We start from the raw sequence: 13,982 nt of genomic DNA on the forward strand, positions 1-13,982 counted from the left end.
TGTGTTGTCTGCTGCATTCATTGGAATGTGGCTAAAATGAAATCCTGATCCAATCGCTCGCCATATATTCTTCTTATCCTTCTTCAGCATTTTATCAATCCTCTGCTGCTTTGAATCCTTATTGAAGAAAGCTTGTGGATCCAAATTATGGATGGTGGCTCATGTTGGAATTTCTCTGGAAGACTTGTTCCTATTGTCAAAAGTTTCCAACATAGATGACATATTGTGCCTGCTTCTACTGACGGTCTCCCTGACTGGGATCCTCCTGAACTCGAACTCTCCCACATTGGTTGTAGAGCTGGATCCTGATTCATAGCATGATGGTCCAAATTATTCTCTATATCGGGCCATCTTTTTCAATCGGTATTGATTATCCAGTTTCATCTGAATGGGAGGTTGAATCTGTGCCTCATCATTTGGAGCGGAGACCTTTGACTCTATGTAGTGATAGAAAGATGGCTCTATGGCTCGATAGTCCACCTTCATTTTTTTCTACTTTGTCTTTTCCTTTGCTACTTTGAAATTAGTAAAGTGTTTCTTCATCAGCTGTTGGATCTCCTCAGGGCATTTTCGGTGCATGGCTACATCAGAATAACCGTCAGTTAAGTGCTGCTTCAACTTAGTCTTTTTCTTTGAACTCTGTGTTGCACTATTTACATTTTCAATGGTGCCGAGTCAAGAGCATCTCGCTATGATTCCAACCAGTGTCACGCTTCGGATCCTTCTTACTTGATGGATTCATTTATGCAAGTTTAACAAAGTACATCAGTTTAATATGTATGTAAAAATAATAAAATTTTGTCATCCTAAAAGAAAATCTAATTTTTAAACTTTCGAAAATACATTTGAATAATATATTTCATACTTCTAATTTTTTATAATTTTTATTGATATCTAATTTTCTCATATTTATAAATAATTTTAAATCTCATAAATTTAAAAAAATATGTTATATGCTTCAAATAATACTTCTGAATTAGCTAAAATGTATTGCTAATTTTATATTTTTTAAAATTGATTATATATTTTTTATTATTTAACTAATTAAAAAATATTTTTAATTTCAAAAATTTTAAAAATTTATTTGAGCTTAGATTCAAGTGGAAATGTATCATGGATACTACATATATCTTTCTAAGTTCATGAACATGTGTTAAAGGTTATTTATTTTTTAATTTTATTTCAAATTAGGTTTAGGCTATTTTGCGTATCATGCATCAAAATCTTCACAATTGGACATCAAGTTTATAGTGAAAGCAGCTTAAACCATCCTAAACGATATTCTGATTTTACAGTTATTTTTTGAATTTTATTTTTTAAATAATTTTTAATTAAAATATATTTTTAATTTTAAAAAATATATAATTAAAAAAAATTAATGATTTTACCATCATCATATAGATCGTCCAAAGATCTACAATATATCATGAAATCATACCAAAATCAAAAATTTTGGTATGATTTTTCCCTATGTTTCTATTTGTTGCCGTTTTTTGGTCACAAAAATGTGAAAAAAATTGAGTGAGGAAATGTTGAATTATCTTGAATCTGGTTGAAATATATTGATTCCTCAATGAAATTGTGAAAAATACAGATCATTGGGGTGGTTTTCTTTTTTCTTCGGCTCACAACCAAGTGAAAGAAAGATAGAGACGCAAATGCTTCTTTGCTTTTCCTATCCATCTTGAGATTCTAGACACCCCATCCCATCCCCCACCCCCACCCCCACCCCCACCCCATCCACCCACCACCCACCCACGTGCGGCTCGGTTCGGGGTCGAATCAAGTCGAGCCGAGCCAGCCCGAACCACATGGTTTCGTGCGGTTCAGGTTTTTACTGCACCGAACCGATCGGTTTGGTTCAGTTTGGGGTATTTTCTTAATTTTTGGGCCAAACCAGATCAGCTTTCAGCCGGTTTGGTGTTTGGTATGGGATGTACCAACCAGTTCGGGTTGGTACAGAATTCCATGACTTGGAACTATTGTCATGTGGATACTTGGTAGGGTTGCCAAGTGTCAAAGTATCCTCAAGTATCAAACACAACAACATCTAAAAACCTAGCATGGGGACATGGTATTTGTTGTATACGTGCACATGTTTTAGTTTTGATGATTATTTGGAAAAGAGAAACTTAGAATCATAGATGCTATCTAACAATAAATTCAACATAATATCCTTAAGCTTGCAAGTTGTCCAATTTATTCATCAGTTTTTTTTTTTTTTAAATCACTCAATATATGTATGTTGGGATACTTAAAAAGTGTTCATATAACCACGATAACTTTATATTAAAAATATAATGACATCTTGCTTAAAGTGTTGATGTACTTAATTTATATTAAAAATATAAGGACACTTCAGTGGAAGTGTCCAGAAATCATTTAGGACATTTCACTTAAAGTGTCCTGACACCTAAAACTAACAGTTTCCTACATGACACTCAAAATAAAGGTTCCAACTTCCAAGTGTTGGAAACTTTTCATTGATGACAACACGACATTTCAAAGTTGAGTGTCCAGTTATGTGTTGTGTCATGCTGTTCCCGAGTATCCAAAAGTTTCAACATTTCCAGAGCTTAAAAATGAAGTGGCTAGGTAATATAGATTGGAACCATAGCCCGGTCTCAACCCAGCCTGAAAATGCCTAAAACTTGGCACAAGCTTGATTTTCTGGCAGTTATGGGCTAGAATTAGAGTGCCACCCCAGTTCATATTTGTTTTAGTCTTAATCTTGTCCTCGAACTCAATTAGGCTTCACATTCTCAGGCCCGGCTTGGCCTGAGGGGCCTCATTGCCCAAAGCTCACACAGGTTTTTCCACTAGTTCCAGGGAGGATCCTCGACCCATTCTGGCTAAGGGAGAGACATCGCTATGGGCTCTGTTGTGGTTTAATATTGGTGAAAGATAAAGATGGGATTGGATGAGAAGTGAAGCTACATTAGTGAAGTAGTTATTGAAAATGCTGAACTGTGGAGGAAACGACCAAGGAAATGTAATCAACTTTTAAAACTTGCTATCAGATTGCTACTTGAAGCAAATATTAAATGCAGTGGGTGCTAATTTGACCACTGAGGATCAAAAGCTTCACATCTAGATCTAAATTATGTCATCTTGCGGGGTGAGATAAAGCTTTACAAATGGTGCTGCCTAGGTGGACCATGTTGGTGCTGCTTTTGACAGTTGTGGGAAATGTCATAGATTAAGATCAAACTTGCTGCTATAGTGCTTTGAAGTCACACCATTGCAACATGAGAGGAGTTTCAGTAGTAGTGGGTGGGTTGTAGAATTTTATGGTGGCCTAGGAACATGTGATGACACTTTTGTGGGAGAACTGACTTGTCTTTCTCCAATGATAACTTGGAACTAAGACTGGCCATGGGTAGGGTACCCTCAAAATTTACCCTACCCATACCTGAACCCATTTAAAATTCTACTACCCAAACCTATCCCAAACTTGATTAAAATTTGCCCAAAAATCCCAAACCCACCCCATAAAAAAGTGGTAAATCCATTGGTACCCGAACCCACCTGATTAATCTTTATTCGGATGGAATTATTTGGTTTGGTTGGGTACATGATCTAAAATTACCTAAAAAAAAAGAGAAAAGCGGGGGGAATAATATAAACGAAAAATGTGCATACATAATTCGGCAAATGATCTAAATATAAATAAGTTTTGTAGCTTAAGGGTAAAGATAGAGGCTAGATGTCCTTGAGGTTTGGGATTCAAGTCCCCTCACAATATATATGTTTAAAAAAATAATAAAAATATATGTTATACATAATCCAGTTTGGGTAGCGAGTACCTGAGGTGCAAATCCCAAATCCGTCTCGAACCTTAGTGGCTTTTAATTTTAAATCCCAAACCCATTCCAAACCCTATAGGTTTTTCTAAACTGGCCCTATTAGGGTTCAAGACAGGTCAGATATTTGAAAAATTTGCCCGACTATCATCCCTACTTGGAACTTTGCTAGCATTTTTTTTTTCTCTTAGCTGCTATAAGATAGTTATGAGGGGTTTGTAGAATCCTTTCATGTTATTTGCTGTAGTAGCATGTTGTTTATATAAACCCTACTAAAATCATCCATGTATGGTATGGAGCAGTTTTCTGAACCTTGGTTGACTTGCCTAGGTTGACCAGCCTTGTCTGTTACCTACCAACCTTAGCAGGTTGGGTTGAATCAAACCAAACAAACCCCCAAATCCATTCATTCCGATGACTCTAATGGTTCGACTATTCGAATCATTTGGTTGAATTGGGTTTAGCCCATAAAGGTTAATTGCCACCTACATCATAGAGGAAGCTTTCCCATGGCCATGGATATTGCCCCATGGAAGAAGCTTTAGATGATGAGGGTCATTGTGATTGTTTGACATTGCATGACTATCATGCAAGAAGGGAGGGGATGGCTGGTATCTCATGGCCTTGGAGTGGCACAACTCAGATGGAGTGGGTTGTGGTAATCTCATCCTCTCATTTATCTAGTTTCAGCTGCTACACCAGAGAGGTGGGGGATGGAGGGATTGTTTCAATTTGCAAGATGAGAGGAAAATATGGGATTGGTTCAGTGTTTGATGGGAAAGTGGAGAGAAAACTGGAGAGGTGTTTACTAATTGGGTCGACCAGTCACCTTGCAGTTGACCAGTGGTCAAACCAGAAACCAGCGACCTGCCTGTCACAGTGACTTGGTCTGGGTCACCAGATTTAGAACATTTGCATGGAGGATGCACTAACCTCAATGCTAATCATTTATTATCAATGAAGGGTTCACTTATTGCTGATTTTTTTTTTTCAAAGATTAGCTATAGTAGATATTTCCTAGGTATATAGATAAATTGGCTTTTTTATTAAGCTATGCAGTCTAATCGAAGCAAACTATACAATGGACTATAAGTCTTTTCTTCTATTCATATGAGCAGCAGTTTGTAGCACATGCAGCCACATGCATGTATAGACATGTATGCATATCACTTCTAGCATTATATTATCTCATCTTTTACATGTAGGGTTTATATGTAGCTGAATATCAAAGAAAGCAGCATCATTCTTGGTGCTACTGGTGTTACACATGACACAAATTGCTTTTGAATCTTAAGATAATATGACATTGAGTTCTGACTATGAATTATATATGCAACTGTTTGTCATTGCTTGCAGGTCAAGACTTTTAGTAGATCTCTGGAAGCATTGAGAACAGCCATAGTTGTGGGAGGCACAAACATTTCAGAACAGGTGTAATTCTTAGATAGCTCATGTCATAGTAGTGCTTTAAAATGTCAATTTGCTTATTATCATTTTGGCTTGTCAGGGCCTAGTGTCTTAGCACACCGGACATTGTGATATGGAATAGACTTATTGACTACCTAAAAGCAAATTGCAAATATAAATTACAAGGACAGTTCAATATATTTCTAGGAGTGAATACCATATGGCATCTATGTTTATGCGTGCGCATGTGCACGCATGTAATATTTCAATTTGTTGCATTTCAATGTCCTTTCCTTTCACTATATATGCCTAAAAATCTGAGAAACCTCTGAAAAACCTTGGAATTGCTGAATAGCTCTCCTAAATGGCTACTGAATTAATGTTATACCACTGTTGGCTATTGCTAATGCAGAGGTCTGAACTGCGAGCAGGAGTGCATGTTATTGTAGCTACGCCTGGAAGATTTATTGATCATTTGCAACAAGGAAACACATCTCTCTTAAGGATTTCATTTGTTGTTCTAGATGAAGCTGACAAAATGCTAGACATGGGCTTTGAACCACAGATTAGAGAGGTAAAAAAACTTCTAGTTTTTCTCCTGCATATTTTCCTTTTTTTTTTTTGGCTGCAATATGTTTGCAAGCTGTAAAAGTGAGACACAGTCCTGCCTGCTATCATTGTAATTTTTCATTCACCTTTTCCCTTGGCCATCTTATATTTCTATACTCTATAAATAGTACCAGAAGGACATATTTATGTCACATAGGAGGGCTATTACATCAATGCATCTGTTGCTTTGTTTTGCATATGCATAAAAAGTCCTATGCTTTTTGAATGACTAAAATATTGAATCTTATGATGTTGTTTTTTTAGGTTCTTTCTACAGATACTCTAACTGAATTGTTCTTTCTATGAATGCTGCGTGCTTATGGATTTATTTCTAAGACAAGTTTTAAGCAAAATGTAACTTGTTGAGCAACATTCACAGAATAATTAATTGAGCAGCATCCAAAGACATAAGGTTGCTTGCAAGAGATCCCACATGGTCTTTTGGAGTGTCTTAGAGGAAGAATAATTATGGTAAACTAGTGTGCCTACATGGTGGTTGACGAATCTCAAGTCAGAGATACATGAATGCTCTCTTTGTTTTCTAGTCAAAGATCCTGATGATCTGGAAATGAGAAGTCAATAGAGCAATATCAGCTTTAAATATTCTCAAAAAGAGAACTGGTGTTGGATCGATATTTTCATCAAAAAAGAAAAGAAGGAAAAAAAAGCAATAGGATGATTCTGAAACAGTGTTAAAATGTGGTGCATGAGGCTGCATATGTGTATGCTATCCCCTAATTGTACTGAATTCCCTCTATGTACTAACTATATGTAGGCGGGCCGCATATGGGCTGACAAGATGGTTTGCTAGCAGCAGACACATATGCAGGAGGATTAGAATTTGTGGCTGCAAGTGTAGTCTAATTATTGCATTATATATGTGGTCCTTTAAGCATTGTGTGACACATGTGGCCACACTTATGCAGTTCGATGCAAGTAGGACATGTACAAATTGATGGTTGGGCTGGCTGTGGTTTTCGGATGGACTGGATGTGTATATTAGTAATTGCTAATTTGTTAATTATGCTATAATTGTTCCTAGTAAGAATTTAATGGTCAGCAATAACTCTAAATTCTTCTATTATTTATAAAAAGATATTGCTAATATTATTTATCGTATTTAATATATTTGTTTATCTTTAAATATTTAAATGCCAATTGTACATTGCCTGCAGACTACTTATGTGCTATGCAGTCCCTTAACCACCTGAAATACTGCTAATGCTTTTTAAAAAGAGCTGGAAATGCCGATTGACATTCTTGAAAATCTTGAAAGGAAGGTGAGTTTTTTCAAGATGGATTGTATCACATAGGGTTGTAGGCAGACCAAGTTGTTCATGAATAGCCCGAGCTTAGCTTGGAAATAGGCATTTGAGCATGGTTCTGCTAGGAAATTAGCTGAGCTAAAGCATATCTAAAAGCTCGATTAATAAATGAGTGGAGCCTGAATACATGAGGCTTGTAAGTATAAATAGTAACTTGGCTCAGCTTGGTAAGAAAGCTGAGATAACCGAGCCAAGCTTGAAACCTGTTCTTAAGCTTGGCTGGAGCTCGAATACCCCTTTCTTATATAGAAATTTCAGGAGTGGGCAAACTGTTACGTTGTATACCTTTTTTTGGAATTAGTTCGTTGCCTATCTCATTCAACTAATCTTCAGGGAACAGACTATCTACTATCCAAACTGGTTTCTAGTTGTCACTGACCATTTTTGTTTTTCTGAGCAAGTTTAACAGAATCTATTCTTAAATTCTATTCTCTGCTATTAGGCTTAATGTCTGGATTGTTTTGATCTACATTTTTCTTCTTATTTATTTTTTAATTTTCACTTATTGTTACTAGATTGACGTGCTAATGCTCAAATGACAGACTTTTCTTTCGTTATATTCTTTGTGTCATTTCAAAATTTGAATGTTGATATATTGCTTGCGCAACATTTACAGCTATCTTATACTTGAAAACTACTTATAATGTCAATCTATATGCAAAGGATTCAGTATTGCGTTGTTTCTATTTGTGCCATTTGAATGTTCAGCTCTTATGTTGTGAAAAAGATTTCTTGTCATGCACTTGACCTAAAAGTTCTTTATCTATAATGACAAACTTCTGTTTCTTCAAAGCGGTGTTCTACATCCTTCTTCAGTTACATTTTGAAAGTGTTACAACTTACAACCTCTCTTGGTTTTAAAGTAGACTTTTGGCAGGTCATCTAGCATACAGTGTAATACCTTACATCATGATGCCTTTTCTAAATTTATTTTTTGTTCTTTTTAGGTGATGCGTAATCTTCCGAGAAAGCACCAAACGCTGTTGTTTAGTGCAACTATGCCTGTAGAAATTGAAGAGCTTGCGCAGGTAACCTAACAGGATGCTGTTGGATCCTTAAAATGAGGTTGATTTTGTTAAGATTTATAACTTGTTTAGTGGATCAGCATTTTGGTTTGTTTTAATCTAATTGTGACTTAGATACTGGATTCCACCAATTTGGTTTGATTTTTAATAGTTGATGCTATATTTATAATTCTCATGACCTCTTGTTTGATGCAACTTGTAGGAATACCTAAGTAACCCGGTGCAAACAAAGGCAGGAAAAGTGAGTAGCCCAACTGCAAATGTATCTCAAATATTGGAGAAGGTTGCTGAAAGCGAGAAGGTTAGCTTATCTTGTTTGTTAGGCAATTGCTATAAACAAGTACTTTTGCTGTGTCTCTGATTCCTGAGTCTTGTGGTTCGGCTTGCCTTGAAACCAATTTTTTCCTATCACCCTGTGAGTCGATCTTGATTTCATTGATTTTTCTTGTGCTTGAAAAGTCTCAGATCAGGATTCTTTTTGCAACCAGAAAACTGATGATATTTCCACATATCTGATAAAGCTGGGTGGTTAGGATTAAACAAGTTTTATTGTTATAAGCTTATTGTGCATTTTCATGAAGCTTGTTTTATGCAACCTTACCAGCCTGATGTTTAACTAAGCATTTCGTTGCAGCCTTTCAGTTTTATGCGGAATTGTATGAGCCTTTAGTGTTTGTATTGCATGATGAAACTACATTTTATTCACTGATGATATTAATGCTGTGGTCAAGGATAAATAAGTTGGTGGACAATTATGAGATCACCATTCAAGCAATTATCTATGAAGCTTCTACTTTCACAGAATTTAAGAAAAGAAGCAGGGACCTATGGTGACTGCTAGATTAGGTCGACTAGTTATTGTTTAAAGTGATAGGTATAAAAAGAATTGCATTTCAACACATATTTCATCAATGAAAATGAAGAAAAAGATATAACACTCGAGGTGTCTTGACACTCTGAGCAAATATTGTTTGATACTTGAATTAATTAAGAAATAAAGTGTCATAAATTTTACTAAAATGACTTTTGATAGGTTGCTACAACGTTTGTTTACTGTTGACGCTTTTGGCTGATGGAAGCAAGACACTCCATTTCAGGGTGCCAAAAAAATGCTGTGCTGTCCGTAGTGTGTTCAAGTATGTAGAAGTATTAGAACTCTTGAAATCTTAAATGTGTTTGGTAACATTGATTGATATGCAAGAAAATTTCATTATCTCTATTGCTGCTTTCACTTGATATTCTTTTGAAAGTTTGTTACAATAACATTTTTTTTGAAGATGAAAGAAATTATATTATCACATGGTTACTGAACTTAATCAATATGCCTCCATTGTTAATTAAACCCTAACCAGACATCTATTCAATTTAAGAATAGCCTGATGTAACTAACCTTGTCCATTCCATTATTCCCTTCATTGTTTCTATCAGAACTATCATTTTCTGATATCGTCAAGAACTTCTGTGTGCAAGTAAATGTATCTCAAAGCTGATTTTCCTTTCTTAAAGCAACTAAGACAATCTTGGTTTGTTGTCGTGTACAATTATCACTAACCAATGCTATTTGGATATGCTATCACCAACCAATCCTATTTGAACATGTCATTGCATAAATTATAAGTTTAAGACAACCAAAAATTAGGCCAATAAGAAAATATGTATGTGGTTGCTTTTGCATACATGGGGCCACCCTATATCACATGTTAGATGTATGAAGTACAGAATGTTCTGTTTATCAAATCGTGTATATTGATGATTTTGCTTCTTTATTGAGCCTCTTTATTTGGCTTGTAGCACTTTATTTTGTTTTCCCTGATACTCCATAGCTCTCATATTTGATCATGTGATTTTTTTTTTTACTGTTTGATTTTTATCTGAAGCACCAGAAGATTGCGAAGTTTATGATATCCTTTCTATAGACAACTTACATCATTTTGTACGTTATCTGTTCAAGGTGCCTTTGGAATATGCTAAAATTATTGTTCCTGATATATACTTCTTATTCTTTCTATTTATGACATAAGTATTATTGCAAACCCTGTCTAGATTGATCATCTTCTGGCTTTGCTTGTGGATGAGGCATCTCAAGCAGAAAACTTTGGTCATGCCTATCCTCTTACCATCGTTTTTGTTGATAGAAAGGTACACATGGTTGCACATGTTTATTTCTTCATTCTGGTTTTTACATGATAGAACTTAATATTGCATTTTTCATGAATTAGAACTGCTAAATCTTTCCAAATTTCCAGTTATTTGTTATAACTTTCTTTTGTTTGTTACATTAACCAGTTCAATGAGGTAAGACTAATGAGTTATGTTTCAGTAAAACTTCTCTTGAATGAGAATAAAATTGTAGCCGTTGGAAACAAATGCTTGAGAAGTCTCATTTGCGCAAGTTGTGGATCTTATTGCTCCCTTCTAAAGACTGGTTACTGTTAAATGCAACTTCATGCTTCATTCCTTTTATTAATGTTACATATTCAAAGTTCATGACTGATATTTACGTACTGTTAACTTTGTACCTGTTGAATTGTTTGGACTGATGAATTTGGACAGCACTGTTTCCATTAGCAAATTTAATTTTCACTCTATGGCAGCTGATTTTAGTTATGTATATTCCTGGTAATATCAGTGTAGTGATTAGTACTTTGGTTCATGCATGCTGGTCTGTTATTCCCCCATGATATGTATTTCTTCATGGAGTACAGGGGTGCCCTTTTGGACCAAGGAAATTTTCAAGAGTAGGCCTAGGTTCTGAAGTAAATAATTCTTAAGAAATCTATTACTGAATGCTTGTTAATGTTAGTGTGGTGCCTCTCATCACGGAGCAGTTTTGATATTCTGGATACATCAGAATTGCTGCTTATACCTAGAATACTTGTCGGTGTGTATGGTCTCTAATCTCTATACCTATCACACTTTTCATTGGTTTGACCTTGCTGTCCATCAGTCAAGATGTCAAGAAGTTGCAGAAGCATTGGTAGCCCAGGGTTTGGATGCAGTTGTCCTTCATGGCGGTCGTACTCAAAGTGAAAGAGAGTCAGCACTTCGTGATTTTAGGAAGGGCTCTACCAACATTTTGGTAACTTCAATTGCAGTACACTTTTGACTTTCTCATATGATCTTCAACTTTAAGGACATCTCCCCTTGATTTATTCCATGTAGTTTCTATATTTTGTAGGTTGCAACTGATGTGGCCTCCCGTGGTCTAGATGTTACAGGAGTTGCTTATGTTGTCAACCTTGATCTTCCGAGGGTATGTGATGCTGATCTTTTCTAAACTGTGATAAGAAATCCTATACCCTTGTCATACTTGTTTTGGTGATGAAATGGAACTTCTTGTTTGCCCTTTTCTCTGGGGAAAAGAATAGTGCCATGCTGTGGTTTAGTTGTGCATCCCTTTTCTCTTCCAAGTCTTAATCCATATTTTGAGTGGTGCTCTTAATCTACCCTACTTAATTGACAGACCATGGAGGATTATGTCCATCGGATTGGAAGAACCGGTCGTGCAGGTTCCATGGGTCGAGCTACATCCTTTTACACTGATCGTGACATGGTCTGCCTTTGCTTCTTCTCTTCTGTTTCTTTTTCTCCTGCGATCCTTGCTTTTTTATGTATTATTTCTGCTAATGCAATATATTTAGTCTTTACACAAATAAGCAACTGCTCTTGCTCAACCTTCTCTGTGATTCTTCAGTACCTTGTGGCCCAGATAAGGCAAGCCATTGCTGACGTGGAATCTGGGAACTCTGTTGCATATGCAACTGGGAAGGTATGATCATATATATAGTGCACGGAATATTTTTGTTGCACTTAACTTCTATCATCAAATCATACAACTTCTGGATTTTCTTTGATTCGCTATGGTTAGATGCTTATTTTTTGAAGTATTCTTTTTTATAAAAGCAAGATAGTTGAGACCTGCCTATGTTTTAATTAGACAAGTTAAACCTTTCTTGAAAAATTATATTTTCAAATTTGAAATTCTATGCTTTTGGAGTTTGCTCAGATTGCAAGGAAGAAGGAGAGGGAAGCAGCAGCTGTGCATAGAGAAGCTAGACTTGCATTGTCTAGGCTCTCATTGAATGGTCCTGCATCCATAAATATTGAGGACAAATATCGATATATGCTGACCACAACATCGCTTAAAAAAGAAGGTGCTGCAGATGATGCATGGAATGATTAAGAGGGTATCTCCTTCCTTGCGTACCCTCATAGGATTAACTATATCCCCAAGTTTTATCTTCAGAGCTCTAAACTCAAAACAAGTAAGCATATTGAACATGCATCGATCCTTCCTAAAATAGTTTTTACTTTCTTATATTCTATCTATGTATCTGATGATTCAAGTGGTTATTTTCTGTAACCATAATGTTCTCTTTGGAGAAATTTGTGCAAAGTTAAGCTGATGTTTTATGCTAACAATTGTTCATTTTTTTTGTTATATTGTTACAGCTGTTTTGTTGGATGGGCAAATGATGAGTTAAAAGATATAATGATTGTGAATTTGGGATATAGTGCTTTATGTGTTGAAATTGACAGCAGCTTGTTTTGAGTGCATTAGTATTTGTCCCCTTTTGTAGTCACTCAGTCAATGAAGTTGAGGAATTCTCCTGGTGTTGGTTATATGATTTTGTGGTTTCTATCTAGTTAATGGGTGTTCCTTATTTCTATCAGTATTGTTTTTGTTATCAAAAACAAGAGGAAATATACTAAATTCATGTGAAATGCTGAAAACCACTAGAAGCTAAATTTCAAATGCCATTTATAATGCTTAGCAAGCTAAAATGACCAATGACGGTGTATAGATATTGATTTTTCTTTGCAATAAAGGCAAATGTATGTGAATACATGCTAAAGTTATTATTACTCAGTATTAGCTGTGATAAATGAATAAGAGGCTGAAGATAAACTTTGAGAGGACCTGCAACCCTTTGTTGCTTTATGCTTTATATGGTTTATTGAGGCTTGAAGCTGAACTTTGTATTTGCTTCTCTTCACTTTCCGGCATTTTCTATTTGCTTCTTCCTGTCATATTTTGTTATATTTGAAGGTGATGCTGTTTTGCGTTCTCTAGGTTCATTTCTGAGAATTTCTCATGTACTTTTGATATGCCAATCCTGTCAATACCCTGTCCAATAATTAGCATGTCATTCAATCAATTGTAAGATTATGAAGTAATTTTCTGGAATATACCTTAAATAAATATGTTAAACATATTTGGTTATTTTCACACATCAATGTCATACCATAGATCAGTCAAAAGTCCAGACATTGCCAAATAGTTTTTTGAAATTACTGGACTTTTTAGTTGCTTGCTGACCATGTTCTCGTTTCCCATGATTAAAAAAATTATGCTTAATCTTTAGAAGTTAGATGAGAATCACACAGATGGGCAGATGCATCCTAATCCTTTCCAAATTTCGATTTGTAAGCATTATTTATTGAGTGAGATGGCCTGTAAGAAATGGATTTATCTATAAGATGCACTGAGATATATAGCCCCTCTTGCCGCAAAAGATTCTCCGGAGCCAACCCCATATTTATGGGAAAAAATTGCCATTTGTTGTTGTTGTAAGGCCACGTATTCAAGTTGCTTTAATAATAACCGGACCTATTTGAAGTGGAATCTTACCCATATTATTGTCATCCTGAGGTTCATAGTCATGCAGCAGTATGTATTGTTAGCCTAACCTCATCCACAATGTTAAGGTACACGATCATTTCAGACATCCTTGTCAGCAATTTCGAACAGATATTTTTGACATTGTACACAGGTCTAGTTGTAGTTTATACTCCCACTAATGTAGTACATT

At 35.6% G+C, this 13,982-nt stretch overlaps 1 protein-coding gene across 3 annotated transcripts in view; it reads left to right on the forward strand.

Annotated features, from left to right (window-relative positions):
* Window positions 1–13,016, forward strand: part of LOC105045994 (DEAD-box ATP-dependent RNA helicase 20-like) — a 28,051-nt gene extending 15,035 nt beyond the window's left edge. The window contains exons 5-15 of one of the 3 annotated variants that reach the window (XR_012141644.1): window positions 5,160–5,234; window positions 5,623–5,784; window positions 8,092–8,172; window positions 8,372–8,470; window positions 10,213–10,308; window positions 11,117–11,248; window positions 11,348–11,422; window positions 11,633–11,722; window positions 11,864–11,938; window positions 12,176–12,434; window positions 12,622–13,016. Coding sequence is in view for 1 of the 3 variants with exons in the window: in XM_010924458.3 (XP_010922760.2) it covers window positions 5,160–5,234; window positions 5,623–5,784; window positions 8,092–8,172; window positions 8,372–8,470; window positions 10,213–10,308; window positions 11,117–11,248; window positions 11,348–11,422; window positions 11,633–11,722; window positions 11,864–11,938; window positions 12,176–12,352 (1,062 nt within the window). In the remaining 2 variants the exon portion in view is untranslated. Of the gene's footprint in view, window positions 1–5,159; window positions 5,235–5,622; window positions 5,785–8,091; window positions 8,173–8,371; window positions 8,471–10,212; window positions 10,309–11,116; window positions 11,249–11,347; window positions 11,423–11,632; window positions 11,723–11,863; window positions 11,939–12,175 lie in introns of all 3 variants that reach the window. The other 2 variants (XR_012141645.1, XM_010924458.3) reach the window with 2 other exon arrangements.
* The last annotated feature ends 966 nt before the right edge of the window (window positions 13,017–13,982 follow it).

This window comes from Elaeis guineensis, chromosome 5 (genome assembly GCF_000442705.2).
Source record: "Elaeis guineensis isolate ETL-2024a chromosome 5, EG11, whole genome shotgun sequence".
Taxonomy (NCBI): domain Eukaryota; kingdom Viridiplantae; phylum Streptophyta; class Magnoliopsida; order Arecales; family Arecaceae; genus Elaeis; species Elaeis guineensis.